Genomic DNA, 27,917 nt, shown 5'->3' with positions numbered 1-27,917 from the left:
TTAAATGTCTGAGGTCATATTTGAACTCAGGTTCTCATGACTCCAGGACCAGTGTTCTATTCACTGCATTACCTAGCTGCTGCCTTCATTAGATTTTGATATCCTCAATTTATTCTTCAAATATCTTGTTTTTACACAATTATTTTCTTGTAGTCTCTTTTCCTGTTATATTGTAAACTCCTTGGGAGCAAGTATTTTTGTGTTTTTATTTGTTTTTTGAAGGGGGGATGGTTCTTTGTGTCCCTAGAGCTTTAGCACAGTGCTTGACAAATTATAGGCACTGAATGTTTGTGACCTTGACTTTAAGAATCTCATCATTCCCTTAAATTATTGACATGTTAAAGGCACATTAGCCATAATATTTCAAGCAGGAGATGCAAGTTAGTGAAAGTGCAAGCCAAGTCGATTGTAATAACTTCATAACTGCTATAACACATTTATCACAACTGAAGTTTTTTATGATGACCATGAGTCACAAAAGCAAAGAAGCAAAAAATTCACCATTTTTTTTTACTTTTGTTGTGCTTAGTTTCACTATCTTCTGTAAGTTTACAATTCAATAAGGAAGATAAGACTCATATGCAAATTTAAGGCTTCTTGTACTAAATAGTCCAAGAGGGACTACTACAGGAGTCTGTATGAAAAGGTATATTCTGGCTGTTGGGTAGTGTAGCGGCAAGCACCCCAGCATCCCCAGGGTGTCTGCCAATACAGGTTCTTGGATCTGCTTTGATCAGTCAAATATGTATCGTTTACCTAGTTCAGGGGAAAAAGGTCAGCACTCCGAACTTCAAAGTATACAGACAGAATTATCAAGCAGAAACAGATCAAGTAGACAGCTTTCCAAACTGTCCAGCCATTACATCCATACCAAATCAACATCTGGGTTTTTCAAAGCCGGGGGTGGCTCTCAACAACTGCTTCCCAGAATCCAGATCAAATCACAGAACACTTCTCAAAGTGAGCCCCCAAAACAAAGCTACACATCAGGGCTTATATAGCCTTCTCCTGGCTCAGAGAATGTAACAACCTTTTGGACCCACTGGCCAATCAGACAGTATCAACTGAAAAACAAGCTTCTTACCCCAGGCTCCAGGTGCACTTTAGCCTAGGGGCAGGGAAGATCTTTAAAATTTACATTCCCATTACAGGTAGGCACTAATCTAAACCTTGTAGGGATTTCTTCAGGTAGAGACAATAAGGGGAAAAGTATAGTTATAAGACCAATTTGTTGACTGCTTAGGGTAATTGAAGGTAAGTAGAAAAAGTACATTGACAACAAAGTGTGGAAGACCTTGAATGAAAATAAGTTTAGATTTTACTTTGGGAGCACTCTATAGCTACACACATTTTTAAAAAGATGTTATGTGGTTTTTAAAATAAAATTTGTAATAAAGCTAATTAAATTTATTTTGAAAAAACTTGAATGTTTTTGAGAAGAGAGTAATGTGATCACAGTTATGTTTTAGGAGTATTACTTTGGTGGCATTGTATGGGTTGGACTGGAATCTGGGGAAATCAGAGGCAGAGGTGGATTACACAGGAAACCTGTAATAATCCATACTAGAGGTTGTAATGTGCTTTTAGGCCACAACCCTGTGCTATATGAGGTATTCTTTTTTTTTTTTTAAGCAATTGGGGTTAAGTAACTTGCTCAAGGTTACACGGCCAGTTATTTTGTGTGGGTGCTAAGTGTCTGAGGCCGGAACTGATCCTGGGTCTCCCAACTCCAGGGCCAGTGCTCTTACTCTCTGCGCCATCTGGCCACCCCATATGAGGTATTCTTAGCAGCTCCAGTAAAGTAGGTAGGTAAAAGTGGTTTTATTTCCTTATTATAAGAAATTGCACTTAAAGCCACTCATTTGACTGATTTGTAAATAGGGTCCATGTAGTGGTAGGATTAGAGCTATTGCCAAATTTACTCCGTATTCCACTTTAGCTTTATTTACCTAAATGTCATAGGGTTTAACTTCAAAACCTAGTGTGCTTCATGGTTTTACATGTCATACACAATGTGTATCTAATGACATTTTTGGATACTTGAACTAGTTCTATTTCCATAGTATTTTTCTTTGTCAAGTAACATAATTTTGTAGATGAGTAGTTGTTAGCATTATTAATACTGTTTTGCCAAACTATTTTTAAGCTGAAGCAATGGCTTTGATTGCACAAGATGAAGAAGAGTTCAAAAGAGAACACAGATTTTTACAGGTTAGTAATTTGTTTCAAGTTGTTATTAATGCCTAACATTTATACAGCGGTAAGGGGGGTGGGGTGAGAGTCACCATCCTGAGATACTGGACAGCCCAAGTGGGGAGAAACAGGCTCAAGGGGGTCCTTGGCCTGGATTCATGCCCATGGCAGACCCCTCAGAGCTAACCTTCGACATCATCCCCTACATATTATTATTAGTCTAAATGAAGGTAAAATTTAAATTTCCTTATAAAAATTTTTATTTAATGCTTTAACATTTGCAAAATGCTTTTCCCGCAACCCACTTAGGTGGGTATTTACAAATATCATTACCTTCTTGTATATTAAGAAACAGGTTCAAAAAAATTACTTGCCTGTAGTGTCACACAGCTAGTGTCAAGTCTAGGATTATAACCTAGATTTTTTCTCATTACACATCCAGTAGTCCTTTCAGTGTTCTACAGTGCTTCTAGATTGTGGTCAACATAATTTCTAATGGGGTATGAATTTGGATCATGGTTATTGCATGTACATTGTAGAGTATCAAGCACCATATAATCATTGTGTACATTGAAGCCCCCCTCTTAATCCTTTATACTTCTTATATTTTAGAGTTCTCTTTGCAGACTAAACCACAATGAAATATTTTTTTAAGTTTTTCTTTTTTTTTTGGCAGTTCAGTTCAGATTGTCATGAAAGGCTATAAATAGTATTTCTCTAATTTTTAACTATGTTAGGAATAGAAAATATTTTAGTGTATTTTCCTTATATAAAGAACTTTTTATTAATAAATGTGATTATATCAAACCCCAAATCTTGAGGCTTGCAAGCAGACAAAAAAAAAAGATATTCCATTGAATTTCAACATACCTCTACTCAGGTTTCCTCCTTGTTTATTTTTGACCTTGAAAGACAAATTACTTTACAAAGATCTTTAAAATTTAAACACTTTCCTAAAATTATTTTCTCATAGGAGGAGAAAATAGATCTTCAGAACACTTCAGGTGCCTTAGGGGATACATCATGGAGTGCATCTGTTAATTATAATCTATTGAGGAGATCACACACCACATCAGATATGGCTGGTGATGATGCCAGTTATTTGCGGCTCTCTTTAGGGGAGTTCTTTGGTCAGAGATCTGAAGCACTTGGCTGCCTTGGAGGAGATATTAATGTGAAAAGGGTATGTATAAGAATACTCAAAGAGACATCAAAATAGCCAGAAATGCTGTTATCTGGGCTTTTTATTGCTGTCTACTTACACACTATACTAGATGATAAGTCATAATTTGCCTCAAAACTTTTAAATAAGTGAATAATAATAATCAGTAAATAAAGATTTGTCTTTATTTGTATTTTACAGCCTTCAAAGACTTACCTTACACTGTATTCTCATAGAAGAAAATTCATTCCTACATATAGAAATAAAAATTCAAGGTTGAAAAGTAGAAACAATTTTGCATTATTGAAGGAATTCATTGAAAGTTCATTTTTTAAATTTCACTATTTTAAAAAAATTGTGAACTATATCTAAAATCTGACAGTAAAAACATGCTGTAGGACTTACAGGTGGCTTATAATCTGTTTTTCACCAACATGTTGTATCCAAATCTTAAAGTGAAAGCTTCTTATGTCATATGAAAAAGTGTATGATTTTTGCTTAAATGAAATAATTGTTTTGGTTTTTTGCTGTATTTATAGAAATATTCAATTCAGGAGGTTTGTAGAATACTGTGTTTTCATACACAGGTGGTTAATAAATATTTGAATTGAAAAGTTCATTAAAGGGGAAATTTTATGGCTATTCCGAAGTATAATGAACACTGGGTTTTGTTCTACTCTGAATTAGAAGATAAATGTTTTTCTTAAATGTTTCCCCAAAATGTTGTAATAATTCTTTTAATTGATAAGTTAGTTGGTGGTTGGATTCATAAACACCTTACTGACTGTCTCAGAGCTACTGGGACACACTGTAAAATTATAGTGCAGTATTTACGTCAGACCTTTGAGAGAGCAGATTGCCTTACGCATAGTGAATTATTTTTATAAAATATCTCCTCAGATTGACTTAAATTCACAAAGCTTATCTGCCAACACACCATCCTTTTTTCTCACCTTTATCTGATTTGAGACTTGGCTTTATTACTGCCTTCAGCCCTGGCACCAGTTGTCTGGACAAAATTTTTTTCCCAAAGCAAAACTATTTCACAACTTTAAATGAAATCACTAAGATTTGAATTGATAGTCAGATTAAAAAAAAAAATCACAAATACATCGCTTTACATCATCCCAGTTTACAGGACCAGAAAAGTGAATGAAACCATTTTTGACCAGACTATTGAATTAGCAGGTGAAAAGAAAATACTTTTAATTCATCAGGGTAAAAAGGATATTTGCTTTTGCTCTTTGTGAATTTGTCAGTGAATTTATATTTGATGTAGTTTTCCCATTCTTGAATGATGAGGATATTAGAAATTAAATGTTTGAAGGAGGATTGCTATGCGTGGTAGAACAAGAGAATACTGCTTAGCTTAGTGTCCCTCCGCCCCTCTCCTTTTCTTCCCTAGGTGCCAAATAGTATACTTACAATCAAATAAAACCAGGCATTTATTAATTGCCTACTATATATATACATATATATAATTTTATGTAAATATGCATATGAACTTTATGTATATGCATATATATATATATACATATGTACATGTGTATAGAGAGAGACAGAGCCTAGAGTTAAGATGACAAGTAAATTTGAGTTTTATTACCTTGTAAGGGTAGATTTATTTGAACTTGATTTACATTTAAATGGATGAAATAGAATACAAAATTACAAGTGAATCAGAATGTATAACCACTACTCTTGGAGTAGGGAAAGGACTTTATGGAAGAGGTAGCATTTGATTTGGCTCTTTGGGGATGAGACAGGTACCAGTAGGTGGAATTAGTAAATTGAGGAATAAGTACTGTCATGCATTTCTATTAGTGTTCTGCAAAGTAAGAATAGAGATAAGTGGGATTATTTTAAGGAGTTCTTTTTGACCCAGTGAACAAGGCCATTTTGGGCTATCAAATTGTGAGATACGTAAGTGGCATTGTTGTACAAAATACTTTTCTGTAGTACTTCTTGAATTTGTTACACATGTATTGTAGAGAAAATAGGGTTAAGGAGAGGAACTGTCAAATAAAAATGTATCAGGAAATGCACATAACTTTTCAGGACTGTAAAGCAAGGTATATCAAATTGAAGTGACATTTTGGTGAGATGGTATAATTGAGTTATTTAAAAGACATTTTGCTTGGCAGGTTGGGCTTGATGGACTGTATGATTTCTGAACTACTTTGTAAAGTGAACAGCATTATAGTAAAATCTCCTAGAACATGACATTTTGAAAATTAAGAAAATAACATGTCCAATTATTTTGTAGCCATCGTTTGGTTACTTTATTACATCTCCAGAAAAAAGAGAACCTGTAGCTCTATTGAGGGAATCTGATGTATCAACAGACAATTTAGAACAAGATCAAGAGCGGCATGTTCTCTTTTCAGGTAATGGTTGAAGTTTGGGGCCTAATTAACTCTTACTGTTGTAATCTTCACAGTTGCTTTCACTCAAGTCCGTATTTTCTTCAATATTGGGAGAGAGAGCTACTGAGCAGTCTCTTTTAAAAAATACCGTTTTCCTTACATTAAAATTTATTTAGATTAATTTAGGACGTTAGATCTTAAATGCATGTTGATTAGTTGGACCCATGAAAGGTTTACCTTTAGGCTTCCCAACCCCCAGATCCATATTTCCTTTTAGAGATTTGTGGTGGTTAGTAGTGACTTCAGTTATTATAATAGCTAGATTATAGTCCTGGTAATAGATTGTACCTGCATTCTGTGCCTCAATAGAGAGATTCATCCATCAAAACACCGACCATTAATTAGATGGCAAATTCTTTGGTGTTAACAATGCCCAACACAAAGAAAACTGTAAAATGGACCTGAGAATCAGTTTTTGATCATCTTATGAATCTCAAGTATTGATATTCTACATGCGAGGTCCATGTCTACTGTGCAGTGTGTATGTTAATTTGAACAATCTTGACATTCTTGCTGTAAGTAAAATGACGATGGTTCAGTGGCCTTCCTTGAGAGACAAAGGAATTGGCGATTGGTTTTATCATATATCTAAAGGAAAACTTAGTAAACTTAATTTTCTCCTTTTTTAGTTTCCTGAGAATCATTTATAAAAAGACTACCATGAAGATAACTACAGCTTGTTTGCCAGTTTCTATGGCAGAGGGTAGTGAGACAGCACAAGTTTTACAAAGAACTCAAAAAAGTTGCCAAGTTAAGTCAACATATACTTTCATACTTGGTAACCTGAATGTGAAGGTGCAGTTAAGAGAGGATGCTAAACATGTTGGATATCTCAGGAGTGAGAAGCAAAACAAATTGGAGACTGTTAGACTGCACAGAAGCCTCACCTATTATATTGTGAATAAAGATTTGAGAGGTGCTAGACATGGCTAGCACCAGATAACATGCAAAAAATTGATCATATTTTAACAGAAAAGGAATGATTACATATATGGAAGTCATTTCCAAATTGACTGTGTTAAACCATTAGCTTGTAAGTCAAAAAAAAATAAGTCAAAATAAAAAAATAACAAACTCAAAATCAATACCAACCAAATTAGAAGAATAAAAATGAGAACATGGGGCATGCACTTGAATTAGTTTCATCCTAACCTTTTAATCACACTGTTGATGCTTGAAAGTGGGAAATGAATATAGCAACGGACATCAACATAGACTTGTTTCTTAAGGAATTTTCACCTAAGTAAACAAAACTTACTGTAAGTGAAAACAAAAGAGCCTTGAAAGTTCCTCAGTTAACATGAACTCCTTCCCAAGGAGAGAGATGAAAACCAAGGACTTATTGATTAAACGTCTAAGTGTTGGGCTCTGTGAATGTAAAACGAAAAATTTTTTTCAATGAAAAAACTCCCAAGGAACTTGTTTCATATATTTTGAGTCCTTAATAAATACTGCATAACTTTATTTTATGCAGTGTATAGTGCAGAGTTTACTGAACTTAGAGTCATTTGACTTGAGTTAAAATCCCAGATCAGCTACTTATGACCTTGGGCAAGTCACTTAACTTTCAGTTTCCTCATCAGTAAAATGAGGCAGTTGAACTAGATGCCATGTCAGGACCCTGATAGGTCTAGAACTGTTTCTAATTTTGTATTCTCAGCAAGGGCCCTTCCCACTTTGGTTTAGTTAAAGGCATTGCTATCATGGGCAATGGAATCTTGAAATTGAAGAATGTAATGCAGTCAAAGGTGAAACTTCATGGTATAATGGTCCTACAGGAGGCAGAGAACGGATCTGATAGTGAGATAAACTTTGTGACCTTGAGCAAGGCACTTCTGTCACTGAGGGCTTGAATTTCATTACCTGTAAAAAAGGAGAAGATAATTGGGTCTCTAAATTGTATTTATGCTATAAGAGTCTATAAACTATACCTTATTTTAAGTTCAAATTACACTTATTTAAAATGTTTGAGCATTTTTGAGTGCTAATTGTTGGGTGTTATAAAATTGTGTAAAAATAGTCCCTGTCTTCAGGGAGTTTATAATCTAGTAGGTGAAATAAGACAAAAGATCAACCAGAGAAAGTAAAAGTAAAACAAAACCTTTTAAATACAGTCATTTGGAATATTTTTTTATGTCATCCTTCTTCTGTGAATAGTGTACTTATAATCTATGTGTACTTTACATTATTTCTATAACTGGGTGTGACTGCTTAAATGACTTTATAATTTCGTGATAATTATGATTAATGATGTCACGCATTAGTTGAATACCAGTGTTTATAGGAAAGTACACTGCTTTAATCATGATTCTTAAATTTTGCATTTATGTAAGACCTAATAATTGTAATTACAAGCATGGATTACTTTGATTTGAAATTTTTTTCAAGGGATGGATTAAAATCCACATTGTTATATAACAAATTGTAGTGTCAGGAATTTACCCCAAATAGGTCTTAACATCAGCTTCTGTCTTATTCATTGCCTCAATTCATTCTTATTTAGTGAAAGATAGAAGCATCATTTTTGGCAGTAGCCATTTCCTTTTGTGTTCACTATCATGGATTAACTATATCAACTCAGTTGTTTCTACATTACATTGTAATTAAATTTTTTTTCTTCAGAAGATGTAAAAGAAAAATCCAGGGAGCCATTATGTGATGGATCAACTACATTTAACATTAATGATTTGGAGTCCACTTCACAAATAGATGAAAATGATAAGAATTTTAAAGGAAGAGCAGAGGTATCTTGATCTTTTTTTGAATAAATCACATTTAAGTAAAGTTACTAATTACTTTTATATAGAAGGAATAGCTGATACACATTTCTTCCTCTCCCAAGTCCTCTTTAGTGATTAAAGAAAACAATTAGGTTAGTTAAATGATTAAAATGCTTGTTTTAAGAATTTATTTTATTGCTTACACATATTTGTAAGCATGCTTATTTCTTTATAATGTAAAATATGTTTCCCATTTCATGTTATCCTTAATTGTGATGGTACCCCTTGAAGTTATTTTTTTTAAGCAGTTGGGGTTAAGTAACTTGTTCAGGGATACATGGCCAGTTATTTCTGGGTGTGGTGCTAAGTATCAGAGGGTGGATTCGATCCAGGTCATCCTGACTCTGGGGCCGGTGCTCTTACTCACTGCCGCCCCTAGTTTTTTTTTTAACCATAATTTTATGTAATGGTAAAACCTAGAACTTGCTTTACTCAGTGGTTTATTCCTACCTAATTGTGTACAGGATGGATTTAAATTACTTCAGACATACGGGATAGCCCATATGACCCACCACAGAATAAAATCTGACATGCTGTGGAAATTAAATCTCTGTCATTAAAAATGTATACATTTATTTAAAAAGCAGGGTCTTCCCTTTTTCCTTCTCACCTCTGTACATTCTTAGCAGCTGTCTGTTTTTCCATCTCTGATGACTGGCTCTGGATGTTGGCATTTTTAAGCTTCTGGTTCTTAATTATCCCTACTTTTCAATTTATCTTTCATCTGAAACCTTGCAAGAATCAATCCTAACCTTTCTTTATGTGGCATTTTTCTCTTGCTGGATGTATTGCTTGTTTTTTTTTTTTTAATTGAAATTGTTTAGATTTGTAAATGCCTCTAAGAATATTGAAACCTGCATAAATGCTGCTATTTTACTGGGCCACTTAGATGTTATATACAGTAAATTCATAGAGACACTAACTCTTTTATAATGATAATATAATACATATATATGTGCATATACATCTCAATTAAATTAGTTTACCTTGAACATGATTCTTTTCATTTTTTTAGGACACTGTGGTCAACAAAAGCAACAATGAAAGATATGAGAACAAGATTTCTGATTGTAGTGATACCATACTCCATATAAGTACCATTGCTTCAGCTATTGATAATGCTTCAATGAGTGCAGATCCTTCCCAGTTAGCTGCTATGATGATGGCACTTTCAAATAAAAGCAAACAGAAGATTTTTCTAGAAGCTGGTAATAAAGAGAGGGACTTTTCTTTTGTGAATCAAAGCTTACCTAGTCATTTAGAAAGTAATGGAACCAATTCATTTGATATGGAGAAATATCTCAAAAAAACAGAAGTTAGTAGAAATGAAGGCAGTTCTGATAAGTTTTTGAGAACTGGGTTATCTGATATGTGGGATTTGTCCTTACCCAATAAGCAAACTATACAAGATTTTCTTGAAGTAGATTTACACACTGACAGTGTAAGTGTAAGGGAACCAGAAGAAAATCCAGATGTTATTTTTAATAAAGAATCGGAATTAGTAAGTCAGGGGTCATTTGGTTCATCTGATTTAAGTAAAAATGCTGAAAAACACTGGGGTAACAAACAGTGTGTAGAAAATACTCCTGATAAAATGATCTCTAAGCATTTATCACCCAAACAAATATTGCCATTTGATAGAAGTAATATAAGAGAATCCTTAATGGATGATACTACAGAAAATGAAAGGTTACTCAAAACTAAATCTTCCTCATTAAAGCAGATTGCAAGCAAAACCATGAACCCTCTAAATTCACTCCTGGCTAATGCAGAGAGAGAGACAGGTGGTACGATGTTCTCTAATAATTCCAAAATACCAGATGTTGATATAGGTGAAAAACCCGCATTAATTAGCACCCCAAAGCCTACCGGTTATTTGCCAGTGAGAAATTCTACAACAACATTGAACCGGACATCGGTAGAATGTAAGGAAATACATGACAGAGAAACCCACAGGCAAAATGAGGGCAGTTGTGAGCCACACGGCCGTGACAAGCATGTGGCCTGTGAAGAATCTTCTGGGTTTTGCCTCCAAAATACTGGTAAGTGTTCCTGTGTGCACGTGTGTCTGTGTTACGTGATCTGATTCACCACATTTCATAGTGTTTTTCTTTCCTGTTTTCATTGAGGAATAAACCATTGTTCAGCAAATTTGAAAAACACCTCTCCTGAACAGGATGCACAGTGTTTAGAAGATGAACAGTTCAGCTTTAGACCTTCGACTTCACCACTGATTCATTCTTCTCCTAGTGAAGTTTCTGAAACACCTATTTCAGGGTAAGTATTTTTTGAAGTGTAGAAATTGTAATCCTTGTATCCAGTTTTTAAGAATATAAATTGAAGAATGTACTTAAAATTTTGACAGATCCTTAAGTTAGAAAAGATAAAAGGGAGAAAATTTTGCCTAATTAGTAATCAAAAGTGATTTGATAAACAGCTAAGTTTGATTTCTAGGAATTAATTGGTTTTCAGGGTTCGTGGTAGATGATTACATAAACTGTCCCTGTATTATTGTTGATTTGTCCCAAAATATGGTAATGACTAATTTTTGAGAGCCCAGCATGAGCAGAGAACTGAAAGCTTCAGGCCCAGTGTTCTTTGTTGATTGTTCTAGGTACAGTATTAAGATGCATCATTTCATGGACATAACCAACCTTGTACATAAGTTTTACTTAGAATTGTTGCACATTCGATCAGCATTTTAAACAGATTACAGAAAAAGAGGCACCTTTTTTTGCAGGTCAAGGTGGCATAGTGGATAGGGCACCAGGCCCGGGGTTAGGGAAACCAAAGTTCGGATTTGGCCGCAGGCACTGGCTCGCTGTGTGACCCTGGACAAGTCACTTCACCTTGTTTGCCTCTGTTTCCTCATCTCTAAAATAAGCTGGAGAAGGAAATAGCAACTACAGTATTTTTCCCAAGAAAACTCCACATGAGGTCATGAAGAATCAGATACAACTGAAATGACTGAACAGCAACAACAAAAATTGTTAAGGAAAGCACTAGGCATAAAGCAAATTCTTCATTTAAACCCTGTAAGTTTTCTTTTTTAGAAATTAGGATTCTTTGGGTTAGCAATTCAACTTTTCTTTTTTGTGCTAATGGAAGGAAACTATTATACATAGTTAAAAATATGTTTTGATTATAGAATGAAACTTCTATTTACAAATTTTTGGGGGGAGGGATCAGTGGGGTCTTAACTGGGAATCAACAGGATTTGCAACACCGTTAAAGTGCCTTGATTTTTTTTTTTTTAATTTTTGGTGATTGCAAAGGATTGGAAGTAAAATACATGCCCATCATTTGGGAATAGCTAAACACATTATAGTATATGAGTATAATGGAATCTTATTGCCACATAAAAACAAATATGAAGAACTCAGAGAAACATGGAAATAATATGAACATTAATATGAGTGAAGTAAGAGCCAGGAAAATAATAGAAAACTTGACCTAACTGTAAATGGAAAAAAAAAACGGGACAAAACTAAATGCTCTGTAATTATGTAATTGACCTTATTCTCAGCAAAGAATTGGGAAAGGGCACCTCCCTTTCTTCATTGAAGAAGTAAGAATCTTTGGATGTAGAATGATGTCAGATGTGGTTGATGTTTTTGTTGATTTTGCTGAACTATATTTTCCTTTTTAAATCTCTGTTACCAGGGAGGGGGCGAGCAAGATTGGAAAAGAAAAAAGTATATACATTTGGAAATAAATAAAATTTTAAAATATCAGGTTTAAAAAAAAGGAAGCACTTGAGAGCATTCAAAATGCACAAAATAACAAGCACATAAAATTTTAGAAATCCTATTAAACATTTAAGTTGCCTTATCTTTTAAGAATATTAGCCTTGAATCATACTCAGTCTTTGTTTAGTCTTATTTGGCTTGATACCACCTGGTGGAAAAGGAACATAGCGAAGTTGTATAGAGCTTTTAAGAGTTTGTAAGGAGGTCATAAAGAAAACTGTTCCTTGTAATTGGACGTTTTAAGGTAGAAGAGACTGAATCGCTTGTTGAACCTATTATAGAGTATATTCCTGTTCACATCTAATTTGGATTAGTTGATTTCAATGAGGGTCCTTACATCTCTGTACCTATTACATGTTGTTCTTTCGTTAAACTTGGTACATACCCTTTTTTGACATACTTATTTTGATTTTAAGGTCTTTCCAAGTAGTTGGTCTCTATCTCTGTTGCCTGTTGATGCTGTGAACTTAGTAGTAGCACTGGCTTATATGGGAGGTGGTTCACTTGTTAGTACCCTGTATGTTATGATTTTGTGAAAGATTTTTTTAAAAACCATAAATGGTTAATTTATATGTAATTTAATGATTGCTTTTTATAAGTAGAATTTATAGGCAGTCTTACAGGCAGAAGCTTTAGACAAAATGTTTTATTCAGCTATCGAATAGGAATTTTAAGTACATTTACTATAAAAGAACTCATTTGATTTACCTAAATAGATTGCTTGTATTGTCTTTGTTTCTTTCAGTTGAGTCTTTTAAATATGATGGAGACCACATAGTAATGTGAGTTTAATTTTAATTTGAAGCAATTTAAAGTAAACTTGGTGGTTTTTGTCACACTTTACCTCAGTTTGTGTTACTGTTTAAAGAGGCTATAGAGATTCAGGAGATGTTGCACTTTTGAAATATGACTAGTTAAGAAAATGGTAGAAGTTCTAAAGATATTGAACAAATATCACATTGTACTTCACAACAACTAGGTTTTACTTTTTTCTTTCAGACCTGAATCAAATTTTCTGAGCTCATCACAGAGACCTTGTGATAGTACATTGCCCCAGTCTGAATGTTCAAGTCCTACTATGGCTAGGTTAACTTATGTTTCTGTCCATGATAGCACCTTTCCTGCTACAGCTGTTGGTGATATTTCTGGGAAAAGTCAGGTAATACATGTAGTTTTTATCAGTCTGCATGCTTCATGGTAGTTTCATAATCACTGTTTTGTACCTCAAATCACAGACTTTATAGAAATTTTGAAAGTGGAAAAACCTTAAAGATCATAGAAATGATGTGTTTAGGTTCGTATATAGTCTCCACGGAGAAAAGAAAAGCATTTGAAATATAGATGTAGTGACAGAAAATTAATTTGGTTTGGAAAAGACTTCACATAGGTATGGGCTGATTGCCTGTTTTACATGCCAATTTATACATGTGTGGCAGTACAAATGAAATTTTTTTTAATAATGTGCAGATTTTTAAAAATGCAAAATTAGTTTTCTGAGTTTGAAAATTTTAATGTAGGGATGGTATCTGATTGATACAGGGACTACATATATATTTAAGGAACCCATATAAATATACGAGGATAATTTGACTTCTATCATTTATAATATTTCTGTACTTTCTTTTAAGTAAACATATTTTTTTTACATTTAGAGTGATGCTCCCAGTGAACTGAGCACAACAATTGTTCGAGCCAGTCCAACTCTTTTGGAAGAGCAGTCTGTGGAAAATGTCAATGAGGAGGCGCCATTACAAAGCAGTGATAAAGTCTCAAGTGTTAATTCAAGCAGCTTGGATAAGAACATAGAAACAGATCAGCCTACTACTTCTGGTGGCAAAATTGAAGATGTACTATCAAACTCTAAAGTTTCTGAACACTCTTCTCTTAGAAGTGCCCAACCATTTCCTCATAATGAGTTGGGCCAAGTAATTGGGCCTTTACCAAACAAATCATGTCTCTTCCATCCACCTTTTTCAACTAAGATGGATGTACCTGTGTCTTGCCAGGACTGTGTGACCAAAAGTCAAGAATTAACCTCTTCAGATGTGTTACTGCCATACAGTGGTTTAAGCAGCCATATTCCATTACCTCAAAATACTTCAGGTGATCAATATTTGCCAGTTCCCAGCTTTAACTCTCAGGGACCTGCTTCTGAAATGCAGGTTTTGTCTGGTGTGGTTCCCACACTCCTTAAAAGGAATTCTGTTACAACAACGCCATGTAATGCACAGCAGTATTTGGGACCTGTATCAACAGGAAATGTTGGTTTACCTCAATATCATATTGGCAGTTCTACAGTTTGTGGTCATTCGGGAGGATATCCTTGTACTGCCATTCCAGGAGAACGCATTCAGAATTCTGTTGCAGTGGGAATGTGTTTAGGACGTAATGTTGGTTCTGGATTATTGGGTCCTACTTCCCTTTGTAATGCTCATCCTAATACATTAAATCAAAATCTTATAAGTACTGCAAAACTATATTCTGGGCCACCCATTGGAACTTATGGAATTGAACTCTGGGAATCACGAATTACTTCAGGGTTTGGTAAGAAACTTTTTTCATTGTTTTAAGTTTGCTTAATGTAGGATAAGAAATGAATTGTAGAAAGAGATTGTAAAGTTAAGTCATAGAATTTTTATTTAGGAATAGATCTTTTCACATTAAATTTTTTGAATTAAGAATCATTAACAAAATAGTTGGAGCATATGGGAAGAAGAAACTACATAAGCCTTTAACATATAATGAACATCTTAAGAGTAGAAACAAATTAACAATGGATAAAAGTTATCTTTTTTTTCTATCTTGAAATTCTGTTTCTTTTGATCTTTTTCTTCATAGAGTTGCAGTCCATATATAGATAGTGTTTTGGTTCTGCTCATCTTTTTACATCGCTTTTCATGTGTCCTTATATTTTGTCATTAATATTACACAAATTTTAATTTGTGTCCAGTCTTCAATTGCTAGACAAGTTATTTCTAGTTCAGTGCTATTTTAAATATTGCTATTAGTGAAAAATAGTCCTAAAAACCTTTTCATGATATTCTGAGAATGACCAGCCTTAGAGTCCAGAAAACCTGGGTTTGAGTCCTTCCTTCGACAGATGCTGGCTATATGACCCTGGGCAAATCATTTCTTACTGCCCTGGGCGATTTGCCTGTTCAGTTGAAAGCAGGTGCTGGTCTGCATTGTTGGAGGCAATTTTTTTGCCTGTAAATGAAATCCTTGAGTCAGATGGAAGACAGGAGCTTTAGTGATAAAACTGTTGTTGGTAACCATATTGCTTTCCAAAAAATTCATACCCAAGAATTTTTGCTAATAATATAATTACCATTCTCCCTGAAAACTCCCAACATATGTTGGAATGATAATTTTTTCTGTTTTTGCCTGTGTAGTTGTTATTCTACAATATGTTATGACTGTATTAATTTTGGATTTCTCTGATAAGGGATTTGAATGTCTTATTGTGAATATTATGTATTTGTATTTCTTCTTTTTGAAAAGGTTTCCATCTTTGACCTTCATTCTGTTGTGGGAGTATATTTCTTTTCCCAATCTGCTTCTGTTCTTTCAGTTTTAGAGTTTTTCATTATACAAAAAATGTTTTATCTTTGTACAATCAAGCTAAATTTTCTTTTATTTTTTTTACAAAATGCTTTATTAACTTCTAGTTTACATCATTCATTTCTGCGAGATTCTGAGTTACAAATTTCCTCCCCATTTTTCCCCTACCCAACACCCCAAAATAGCGATCCCACTGGATATCCCCTCTTCCAATCTGCTCTCTCCCATATCTTCTCCCATACCCCCTCCAACTTTCCAGTAGGCCGCCATGGATCTCTATGCCCCAGTGCCTGTATATCGTATTTCCCAGTTACATGTAATCTAATGTTGATAATAGTATACATACATATATATTTTTTAAACATTTGATTTTAAAACTTTGAATTCCAGATTTATTCCCTTCCTCCCTTGTCACCCACTCTTACTGGGAAGATAAGTAATTAATATAGGTGGTACATGTGTAGCTATGCAAAACATTTCCATAGTGGATATATTGTAAAAGACTGACTATATTTCCCTCCCTCCTATCCCACTTCCCACTTGTTCTATTCTCTACTTTGATCCTGTCCCTTTTCAAAAGTGAGTGTTTCCAACTTCCCTCCCCCCGAGCCTGCCCTCCCTTCCATCATCCCCCTTCTCATCCCCTTCCACCCTACTCTTCTGTAGGGTGAGATACCTTATTTAGTATGTATGTCATTCTAAGCCAAATTCAATGAGAATAAGGTTGACCCATTCCATTTTGCCTTCCTATTCTTCCTCTCCTTTATAACAGTTTTCCCTTGCCTCTTCTATATGAGATAGTTTACCCCATTCTGTCTCTTCCCATCTCCTCTCATTATATTCCTCTCTCACCTCTTAATTTCACCTTTTAAGTATCATTCCTTCCTATTAAATTGGTCCTGTGCCCTCTATCTATGTATACCTGTACACATATATGTACACATTCACATGTATTCATACGCCCATATAACCTCCTATGTAGACATATATATGTATATATAGGCATATGTGTGTGTTTGTATACATTTCTATTCCCTTCAACTATTCTCATACTGAGAAAAGTTTCATAAGTTACAATTAGCATTTTTCCATGTAGGAATGTAGATAGTTCAACTTTCATAAGTTCCTTATGATTTATTTATCCTGTTTACCTCCTCATGCTTCTCTTGCTTCTTGTATCTGAATGTCAAATTTTCTATATAACTTTGGTTTTTTCATCAAGAGTGCTTCAAAGTCCTCTATTACACTGAATGACCATATTTTCCCCTGAAACATGATACTCAGTTTTGCTGGGTAGGTGATTCTTGGTTTTAATCCCAGCTCATTTGTTCTCTGGAATATCATATTCTAAGCCCTTCGATCCCTCAGTTTAGAAGCTGTCAGATCCTTTGTTATCCTGATTATGTTTCCAAAATATTCAAATTGTTTCTTCCTGGCTGCTTGTAATATTTTCTCCTTGATCTCTGAATTCCAGAACCTGGCTATAATATTCCTAAGAGTTTTCTTTTTGGGATCTTTCTCAGGAGGTGATTGGTGGATTCTTTCAACCTCTGTTTTGCCCTCTGGTTCTGAAACATCAAGGCAGTTTTCCTTGAGAATTTCTTGAAGGATGATTTCTAGGTTCTTTTTTTGATCATGGCTTTCAGGTAGTCCAATAATTTTTAAGTTATCTCTCCTGGATCTGTTTTCTAGGTCAGTGGTTTTCCCAGTGAGATATTTCCCATTGCCTTCAATTTTTTCATTTGTTTGGATCTCTTTAATAGTATCTTGATTTCTCATAAAATCACTAGCTTCCATTTGCTCCAATCTAATTCTGAAGGAATGATTCTCTTCAGTGAGCTTTTGAGATTCTTTTTCCATTTGGCAAATTTGGCTTTTTAAGGCATTCTTCTCCTCATTGCCTTTTTAGCCTCTTTTGCCATTTGAGTTAGTCTATTTTTTTAAGGTGTTATGTTCTTCAGTCAGGTTGTTGACTCTCATTTCATAATTTTCTTGCATCATTGTCATTTCTCTTCCCAATTTTTCCTCCACTTCTCTTATTTGATTTTCAAAATCCTTCTTAAGGTCCTCTATGGCCTATAACCAGCTTGTATTTTTCTTGGAGGCTTTTGGTGCAGGAGTTCTGACTTCACTGTCCTCCTCCTGTTCCATGCTTTGATCCTTTTTGTCCCCAAAATAGGTGTGTAAAGTTGGACTGCTCTGCTTGCTTTGCTTCCTTTGCCTGGTCATGTTGTCACTCAATTACTTGACTTTTGAGCTTTTTTCCACAGTAGGACTCTGCCACCAGACAGGGGAGCTTTGTCCTAATCACTGGAGTTTTCTTAGCTGCTAAAGGCATTAGTTGGGTGCCCTCTCTGAAGCCTCCACACACTCTGGCAATCTGGTCACACACCCCAGGACCTCCACGCTAGACCGCAATCTATATCCAAGCAGGTTAAATCAAGAGTGATTACCCTTCAGAGTGGTGGCTTGGTCCCCCTACAATCTGCAGACCAGGAGTTCAAGCTGCCATGTGGTGGCAGCGGCAGTGGCGCCTCAGTGGCTTCTCCCTCCAGGCGATAAAGGCCAGACTGTACTCCCAAACTACCATATCCCAAAGTCCACACTCACTTTGTCCTTAGCCTCTGTGTTTTGATAACCCTGAAAACTGCCACAGCTTCTGGTGTTCTGAATTCCCTCCAGTTGGCTGCTGGTCAGGCCGCCCTGAGACTGAAACCTTGGGCTCACAGGGCTGGGCTTTGCTCCCAGAGTGCTATGCTGGCCACTTCCTGCTGGCCCCCGGGGCTGTCTTCAGCGGGAGGTTAGTTTCTCTGTGTCATTTTGTGGGTTCTGTAGCTCCAAAGTTTGTTTAGAGTCACCTTTTACACGGATTGGAAGAGGTGGGAGAGGAGCCTTGCGGAAGTACTGTTTCTACTCTGCCATCTTTTCAATTTTCTTTTAGATAATTTTACTGTTTGTTTAGGGTGAGTTCCTCTGCATAGTTGAAATAAATGTAATTTCCTTTTTTTCCCCCCATTTAAAAAAATTTAGATTACTTTTATAATAGCAGATTAATCTCGTTTTCACTCTTGAGGGATTCAGTTCTTCTACCAGCTTTTCTTGAATAGTATTTCTATTTCCTAGTGTTTTTTAGAGAATGAGTTTATCAAATGGCCTCAGATGTGCATTGAGCTTGATTTCTGCTACTCTGTTCCAGCTAATGTGTTTTTTTGCAAAGATTTTTTGTTCTGAACTTAATATTCATCAGCAAATGAAATAACATAGGAAATAAGGAATTAATTGTAGTATAAAACTGTTAGCATTTAGCAGAACCAAGTAAATTAGCAGAAGCTAAAAAACTCAGAAGAAAAGCATTAGTTCTTAAAAATACTTGCGCTTTTAACTGCATTTGTTCACAGCAAACATGAACAGGGAATATCCCCGCAAATGTTCAGTTATTATTTATTTATTTCTGTCAGGCTTAATTTGAAGTTGTTTTAGAATTTAGGACTGTAGGAGACTTTAGAGATTATGTTGTCCAACCATGTCATTTTATAGTTTAGGTAATGGAGACCTAGAAATGTTAAGTGGTTTTCCCAGTGTCTCCTAGGCGGTAGTAAGCAGAAGACCTAGGATCTCAACTCTAGTCTTCTGATTCCAAATCAAGTACATATTCTACTGTGATGCTGTGCTCTTGTGATAATGAAATGAAATAATATTTGTAAAGCTCTTTGGCAGAATGCTGGCACATAGTAGGCACTATAAAAATGCTCATATCCTTTTCTTCCTCCTTCCCTTCTAATGATAGAACTAGCATTTATACAGTGTTTTATTTAAGATTTACAAAGCTCTTTGTAATTTATCTTAGCTGTCTTAAGAGAGCTTAAAAAGCTGTCATACATTTGATCCTGAAAACCACCATATCATATAGCCCCATTTGACTAATGTGGAAATTGAAGCTCAGGGAAATAGAATGATTTGCCCAGAGTCCCACAGCAAAGTAGGTGTCAGAGGCAGGAAAGGCATTTGAACTCAGGTCTTTACTGTATACATTGTGCTTCCGTGATAAATTCTCATACAGATATTTGATATCTTTACAGGAGAATGCTTTTTTCTATAATTTCCTTTGATCCTTTCCATGATTCCTTTGATAATGAATGGTGTATAGAAATGCAGGTTAATTTTGTGAATTTCTTAGATCCAGCTACTTTGTTCATGTCGCTTATTGCTTTATTTCATGTGTTTATTGACTCTTTTGTCTTTTTTGGCTATACAATGAGAATTATAATAATTAACACCTAGGCCTTTAAAGTTTGCAAAGTGCTTTACACACGTCTCTTTTTAGCCTACCATCAACTCTCTGAAAAGATTACCGTAAGTATCATTCCCATCTAACAGAGGGACAAACAGAAGTTGAGAGGTTATGACTTGCCCATGATTACAAAGGTGATATTTGTCCATTATTGAAGGAGAACCATATGGCATGATGCAGAGACTCTCAAGTGAATTGAATTGAAGTGAGGGAGAGCTGTGCATTCACCAGCCTCACTTTCTCCTCTGGAGCCATCTGGGTCCAATGGCAAGATATAGGGGAAGATAAACTGGAGGAGATGGTCCTGAATGCTTTTTAAGTGGAAGTATTTCCTAAGTCTTAGTTTGATTGAAGCAAGGCCCATTCTGTGATTAAGGCTAGGTAGGAAAGGAGGCCAAGAATGGCCTCTTTTATCTACTTGAAAAAAAAAAATCCATTTGGGAGGGGAAGACCCTTAGGGTTTCTGACCAAAACTGAAACAATTGACATTTACATTTATTCTGAGCCATTAGAGCCCAAACCTCGACTGAGTGGAACTTGGTCTGGAACCTATTGTTGGCCAGTCTGTGAGGGCCAGAGTAATTTGGTTTAATTTCTGGTCTTTTAGTAAGAAATCTAGCCTGGATTTTGTGGTCAAAATTTACATTCCTTTGGGCAGAGCCCCTGCAGATAAGATTATGAAACACTATGTGGACCTAGGGAGAGGAGGGAGGGAAATTAAGAAGATACTGTGTCATAGAAGAGGAATTTGAATCCAGGTCTTCCTTACTCCAAGTTCAGCTCTCTGATATACCTTGCTGTTTTATTTCCTATACCGTTATATCACCTGTAGTTATATCTTTGTTGCCAGCACTTATTTTTTGAATTTTTTCATAGAGTAATGAACAGCCATGTTTTGCACTTGCTTTTAAGTAGCAAGTTTACAATTAGCTAAGGATTTAAAATGTTTACTGTTATTTCAAGAACATATTCTAGTATTCTTACTCAAGAACATTTTAAACATAAGTGTATATACTGTTTTTATGATAGGATAAGTGAGATATCTTTTTTGTAATTTATATTTGCCATCTGATAATAAACTGTCTACATTTTAATTTCATAAATCCTAATCAGTCATGATAAGTGACTTTCATGTGCTTCTGATTTGGAGTTATATAATTTTATGTTGATATTCTAGACCAATTCTAGGTCCAATATTTTTTTCTTAGTTTTGTCTTCATTCTTTTTAAAGAAGGTTAAAGGAATCAGAAGCATATTTATCTTAACAGAAATAACTAAGTATACTGCTTTCTTTCTCAGATTTTGAAACAAGTTGTTCTTTTCTTTAGTTTTATTTCTCTGATACAATTTTGTTTATTTTCCTTTATTTGTAGTATATTGTTGTTTTCTAGTTCTTTTAGGAGTAGGCTGAACTTGAATCTCACTTTTCTAGTGACAAGGACATTCACTATAAATTTTCATATGAGTATTACTTTGGTTGTATGTCAGTGAGTATGTAGTCTTCGTATAGTCATTAACTTTACTGTGTTCTTTTGTTTTTATAATTTCTTCTTTTACCAAGTGGTGTTAAATTTAAAAAATTTCAGCCATCAGCCTTTTACTGATCATGTAATTCAACGGCTTCCCAGAATCCAGATCAAATCACAGAACACTTCTCAAAGTGAGCCCCCAAAACAAAGCCTCACATCAGGGCTTATATAGCCTTCTCCTGGCTCAGAGAATGTAACAACCTTATTGACTCACTGGCCAATCAAAAAGTATCTACTGAAAAACAAGCCTCCCACCCCAGGCTCCAGGTGCACTTTAGCCTAGGGGCAGGGAAGATCTTAAAAATTTACATTCCCATTACAGCAGGTAGCACAGCTAGTAAGAGTACCGGCTCCAGTGGCGGGATGACTTGGATCAAATCTGGGCTCAGATACTCAGCACCACACCCAGAAATAACTGGCCATGTAACCTTGAGCAAGTTACTTGCTATAAAAAAATAATAAAATAAAGGGCAGGCAGCTCTCAGTTCCTTGTCCAGCTCCTTGTGCAGTTTCCATTCCCTATTGAAGCTCACAGTGTCTAGTCCACCTCAAGTACTTCACAGTTTCTGTTCCTGAGAAGACAAAGCTTAACAGAGCCAAAACAACATTCATGCACATTGCTGGCACCATCATCAATTCACTGTCTGCCTGTGAAATCAACAGAGACCCACAAATAAGGTCCAAGAGGTCAACACAAATCATTAACATAAAAATCAACACAGATCCACAAACAAGGTCTGAGAACTCAACACAAATCGTCAGTAAAGTCCCAGGACCTTCAGGACTTAAGGTAAACAACCAGATTTTCAGGGCTTCCAGTAAGGTCCCAGGGCTTCTGTACAAAGTATTACAAACAAACATCAACACAGACAGAATAGACAAACATAGAGCACCAGGATACCTCCAGTTTTTTTCCTTCTTAACCCTGCCCCCACAAGAGTTCTGCTCTCTTCTCAGCTCTTCTCAGCTCTGTCCTTTCCAGCCTGGGCCTCTCCTTAGATATGGTCATTAGCTCCTCCCCTTCCTGTGGCATTAGCATTAGGAGTTAACAAGTTCTAGGGTTCATAACTTGTGGGGTTCACAAGTTCTGCTTCTCAACAAAGACCTGATACAATCATGGGCAAGAACTGAAACAAGGTATCAACTAAATAGCTGAAACAAGGTTGTTAACTACTCCTTTACTTGCCATTCCAGGAACTAAGGATGATTTTTACGTTTTAAAGTAATTTTTTATTGTGTTTAAAAACAGTTAAAAAGAATTTTTAAATTTAAAAATTAAAATTAAAAAAATTTTTTTAAATAAAAAGAATATTCTTATCTTCCTGCCAGATTTGGCCCTTGGGCCATGATTTGTTGACCCCTGATTTCAATTTATATTTTATTTGGGCATTTTGGGTATTAATCATCATTAATAAATACCCTAATCATTGGGTATTAATCACCCTTTCCCTCTATTGTTAGCTTTAGGTAACTTTAAATTCTTCATCAGATTTACAGTTCTTGGAGGCATTATAAATAGAGTGCTGTACCTGGAGTCAAGGACCTCAGTTCAAACCTGGTCTCAGACACTTAATTAGCTATGTGACCCCCAAGCAAGTGATTTAACTTCTGTTTTCCTCAGTTTCCTCAACTTTAAAATGGGGATAGTAGATTGTAATAGAACTCCAAATAAGTGAGGTCCTTCATTACTATTTATCATAGATCTTTTGTACAGTTGTTTTTCGTTTGTATTTGACTCTGTGACCCATTTGGTGTTTTCTTGGCAAAGATACTAGAGTGGCATGCCATTTTGCTCTCCACCTTATTTTGCAGATGAGGAAACTGAGGCAAACCAGGGTTAAATGACTTGTGCCGCAGGGTCACACAACTACTAAGTATCTGAGGCCAGATTTGCACCTGGAAAGTGAGTCTTCCTGCTTCTAGGCCCAACACTATATTCCACAGTGCTACCTAGCTTCCTCTTATACATTTCTAATAGACTTGTAATCTTTATTTCCCCAGAACTAATCCATTTTTTTCCTCCTGACCTAGTAAATCAGCAGTGTACTCCTTATATAATTAATATTGTTCTATTTTTGGCTTCATTCCATCTCAACAGTCTCCTCTGCCTTTTCTTACTCCAGGCATCTTTTCAGTGGTAGGACAAGTATCTCAGGTCAGGTTCTTTTCAGTACTTCCCTGAACTATTGAAATAAATATTTAATCGATACCCTGATGCCTATTACTCCCCTCTCCAATTTATCATCTGCCTACATAACTGCCATAATCTTCCTTGGGCAAAAATCTGACATGGTAGCCCATTCCGCTTGTGGACAGCAAGTGCTTTCTGGCATCAGATTTGCTTCTTTGAATCTTCTCACTGTTATTCTTGGTTCTGCTCTCTGAGATCAAACATCAAACAGGGGTTCTTTGCTTGAAGTGTCCATAAACTTATTTTAAAAAATATTTTTGATAAATGGATTTCAGTATAATTGGCTTTCTTTGTCAGCCTGTGTATTTTAGATTATGCTTTGAAAAATATTCTGAACAAAAGGATACATAGGCTTCACCAGACTGACAAAGTGTTCAATTATACAAAAAAGTTAAGAATTTCTGAGTTAGTCCTCCACGTTCTTGTTATCCAGCTGTGTTCCACAACAATCTTGTTTTTTCCCCAAATCTTCTCTTGCTACATTTTCCCAGTTTCTCCAGTCTGGCCTCATGTGTTGCTCCTGGTTGCCCTCCTGTGAACCTGTAGCTTGTCAGATGTTAAACTGGCTCTCAGAACTGAACACAGTACCCTTATCTCGACAGACTGTAGAGAGAAATTGACTGATTTTTTTAAATTCAAGTTTGTAAACCTTTATATCCTTCCTTATCTATATTCATCTTGTTAGATTCGAATGGGCCCTCTAGCCTATCATGATTTACATATTGACTGAGTTTTAAAATGTATTATTATCTCTGTTGTATTTTTATTTATTTTGTTAAATATTTCCCAGTTCCATTTCAGTCTGGTTCAGTGGCACTCATTGAGCTGCATGTCAGTATGTTTGACACCTCTGCCTTGGAGGATAAACAGCCTTGATTTTGATTCTTTGTAAAATTCTAGGATAGACAATTTAGGAGATATTTTAATAGGAGTTTTGATCGCAGAACAACCATATTTTTGTCAAGAAAAGGTAACTTCAGACAAAGTTTATTTCTTTTTTTGATTGCATTACTAAGAATGTATTATTTAGTCTCTAGGAGATCAGGAAAATGTTATATAGTTAGCTGAGATTTTAGCAGAGCATATGATGCGCTTTCTTATGTTTTCCTTGTGGAAAAGATGGAGAGATGTGGATTAGATTTTTGTATAGTTAATGGATATTATTTAGTAATATTTAGTTATAGTTAATAACTATAAGAATACCCAAAGAATATTTAGTAATAGTTAAAACTTGGTGGAAAATCTGGAGTAGAAGTGTGAGAAGATGTGAGAAGACTGAATCTAATAAAAATAAAAATTTTACATTTTAGGTGCTAACCAACATCATGGCACAGTAGGAGAAACATGGCTGATGAGTAGTTTTGAAAAGGATATGGGGGTTAGAGATAAAGTCAGTCAACATTTATTAAGCACTACTAAGTACTGGGAATACAAGGAAAGGTAAAAGATAATTCTTGTTTTCAAGGAATTCACATGTAATGGAAGAGACAACATAGAAAGAACTATGTAGAAACAAGCTATATATAAGAGAAACTGGGACTAGTCAACAGGCCTTAGAATTAAGAATTCATCAGGAAAGGTTTCCTGTAGAAAGTGGGTTTTTAGCTGGGATTTGAAGGAAGGCAGTAGAAAGAGAGAGGGCATCCCAAGTGTGAGAGACAGCCCGTAAAAATTCCTGGAGTCAGATAGCCAGTGTTGATGGATGAAGAGTGCTGGGGTGGGGATGTGATAATGGGGAAGGGTGAGGTGGGGTATAGGTGACATAGATTTGCTCTTTAAGAAGATCAGTCTGATAGTTGAGTGGAGGATGGACTAGCGTGGGAAGAGATATGACAGGGAGACCAAAAAGCCATGCTCTTGAAATACAGTCCAGGGATGAGGCAATTAAGGTCTACCTTTACATTAGGTGGTGACAGGGTTAGAAGAGAGAGGAGTGTGCCAGAGATGTGATAAAATAGACAGAAATAGTTACCAGCAGATTGGACATGGCGTAAGAGACGAATGTGCTTATGTGAGAGAGAATAAGGATTCAGGAATTAACACCTAGGTTGGGAACTGGGGTAACTAGAAGGATGGTGGTGCCATCAGTAAAAACAGGGAAGTTAGAAGGGTGTGAGGGAAAGATTTAGGGGAAAAGGTAATGAATTAACTTTCGGACTCGTTGAGTTTAAGTTGTCTATGGGACAACAAGTTTGAAATATTCAGTAAACAGGTGGAGATATAAGACTGGAGGGTTGGCAGAGAGGTTAAGACTGGATAAATCCATTTGAGAATCATTAGCAGAGGGGCGGCTAGGTGGCACAGTAAATAGAGCACTGGCCCTGGAGTCAGAAGGACCTGAGTTCAAATGTGGCCTCAGACACTTAACACTTAATAGCCATGTGGCCTTGGGCAAGTCACTTAACCCCAATTGCTCTGCCTTCCCCCTGCCCCCCCCCAAAAAAAAAAAAAAGCAAAAAAAAAAATCATTAACAGAGATAATTGAATCCATGAGAGCTGATGAGATCACCAGGTGGAAAAGTTATCCCTTCCATATCTCAGAAGTTAGGGGTATGGCACCCCTGTGATCTGGAAAATCCACACAAAACTTTTGGGCTCCCCCTTTGTACTAGAGAAGTTTGAATTATTATGATATTGAAAGATTAAAAAAAAGTTGTTATATAATACTATGCAGATATTTGATGCATTTCTGAGTTTCTAAACCTTTTCTGTTGTCTTCTGGCCTCTGTGAACTGGGAAATCTATGCAAAACTTTTTGGTTCTCCCTTTGTACCAGAGAAGAAGTTTGAATTATTATGGTATTGAAAGATTAAAAATAGTTGTTATTATACATTTATTGTATGCATTTCTAAACTTTTTCTGCGTGGTCTGCAGCTTCCATAAAACTTCCTCCAAATTGCTGTTTTATTTTTATACTGACCCGTGGTATATTGGAACTGCACTTGGGAAAATCATGGTGTGGAAGGGATAACTGTAGCACAGCAAGAGAAAAGAAGAGCGTGCAGGACAGAACCTTGTGGGACATCCATGGTCAATAGTGTGATATTGGGCCTAAGGAGTACAATCTAGTCTTTGGTTGCATTGACAGGCATAGGTTCAGGACTAGGGAAATGATAGATCTACTTGTCTGATTATATCTAGAGTAGCGTGTTACATTCTAGATGCCACATCTTCGAAAAGACGTTGATAACCATAAAGGAGTAGAGAAGAAGGCAACCAGAATAATGAAAGGCCTTGGTTCATGTCATAATGAGAATCAGTTGAAGGAACTGTAGTCTGAAGAAGAGATAGTCTTCACTACTGGGGAACTTAGTATCAAATATTTTAAAGGTTGTTAGATTAAAAGAGGGATTAAAGATAATATTTGTAAAGTTCTTTTTAAGTACTATTAGATTAGCTTTGCTTGGCATCAGAGTACAGACTGAGTTTTGGATAGAAGTTTCAATAATGAAAATTTAGGCTTGATACAAGAAAAAACTTTGTTATGATTAGGACTATGGAATACCAGAGGTAACTAGCCTCTGTAATTAGTGGGTTCCTTATCAGTGGAGGTCAGTAAAGCAAAGGACATTCTTTGTCAGCTATGAATTCCATTGATATCTTTTCCAACTCTAAATTCTGTTTCTGATGATGTAATCTCATTGCTACTCTTTGGTTTATGACTGCTTGACCTCAAATGGGCAGTTTTCTCCTTCTCATGTCTTCACTTTAAAGCAATGTCCATTTTGTCATTCTTACAAATCCCTAGCCAAGTGCATTTTACTGGCCCTTGTTAAAGTCATTTGACCTGTAATCTCAGTCAGAGTCCATCATCCCTAACCCATAAACCATTATCTGTAGATCACCAAATCTTTTAACTGTATTGTTTTTTCCACATGGATCAGAAGTACATATATTTTTAAAGTTTTAATTGAGTTTTGGAAGATTTCTTTTTTCATTTCTGGAGAGTTAATGCGTAGTTGACATGGTCCTTCCCTCATCAGAATGTTCCCAATCACTACACATAATTCTTTGCATTTCTCTAATTAATTATGAATG

At 35.7% G+C, this 27,917-nt stretch overlaps 1 protein-coding gene across 1 annotated transcript in view; it reads left to right on the top strand.

Annotated features, from left to right (window-relative positions):
* Positions 1-27,917, top strand: part of CEP192 (centrosomal protein 192) — a 170,615-nt gene that overhangs the window by 61,180 nt on the left and 81,518 nt on the right. The window contains exons 20-27 of the mRNA XM_069099474.1: positions 2,147-2,211; positions 3,167-3,376; positions 5,619-5,739; positions 8,401-8,522; positions 9,574-10,600; positions 10,688-10,835; positions 13,307-13,466; positions 13,960-14,851. Of these exons, the coding sequence (XP_068955575.1) occupies positions 2,147-2,211; positions 3,167-3,376; positions 5,619-5,739; positions 8,401-8,522; positions 9,574-10,600; positions 10,688-10,835; positions 13,307-13,466; positions 13,960-14,851 (2,745 nt within the window). The remainder of the gene's footprint in view (positions 1-2,146; positions 2,212-3,166; positions 3,377-5,618; positions 5,740-8,400; positions 8,523-9,573; positions 10,601-10,687; positions 10,836-13,306; positions 13,467-13,959; positions 14,852-27,917) is intronic.

Source organism: Petaurus breviceps, unplaced genomic scaffold (genome assembly GCF_028583685.1).
Source record: "Petaurus breviceps papuanus isolate PSGF00001 unplaced genomic scaffold, PetGlider_PUasm1.0 38, whole genome shotgun sequence".
NCBI classification, from domain to species: Eukaryota; Metazoa; Chordata; class Mammalia; order Diprotodontia; family Petauridae; genus Petaurus; species Petaurus breviceps.
The sequence above is the reverse complement of the archived record's forward strand: the minus strand, read 5'-3'. Positions and strand labels throughout refer to the sequence as shown.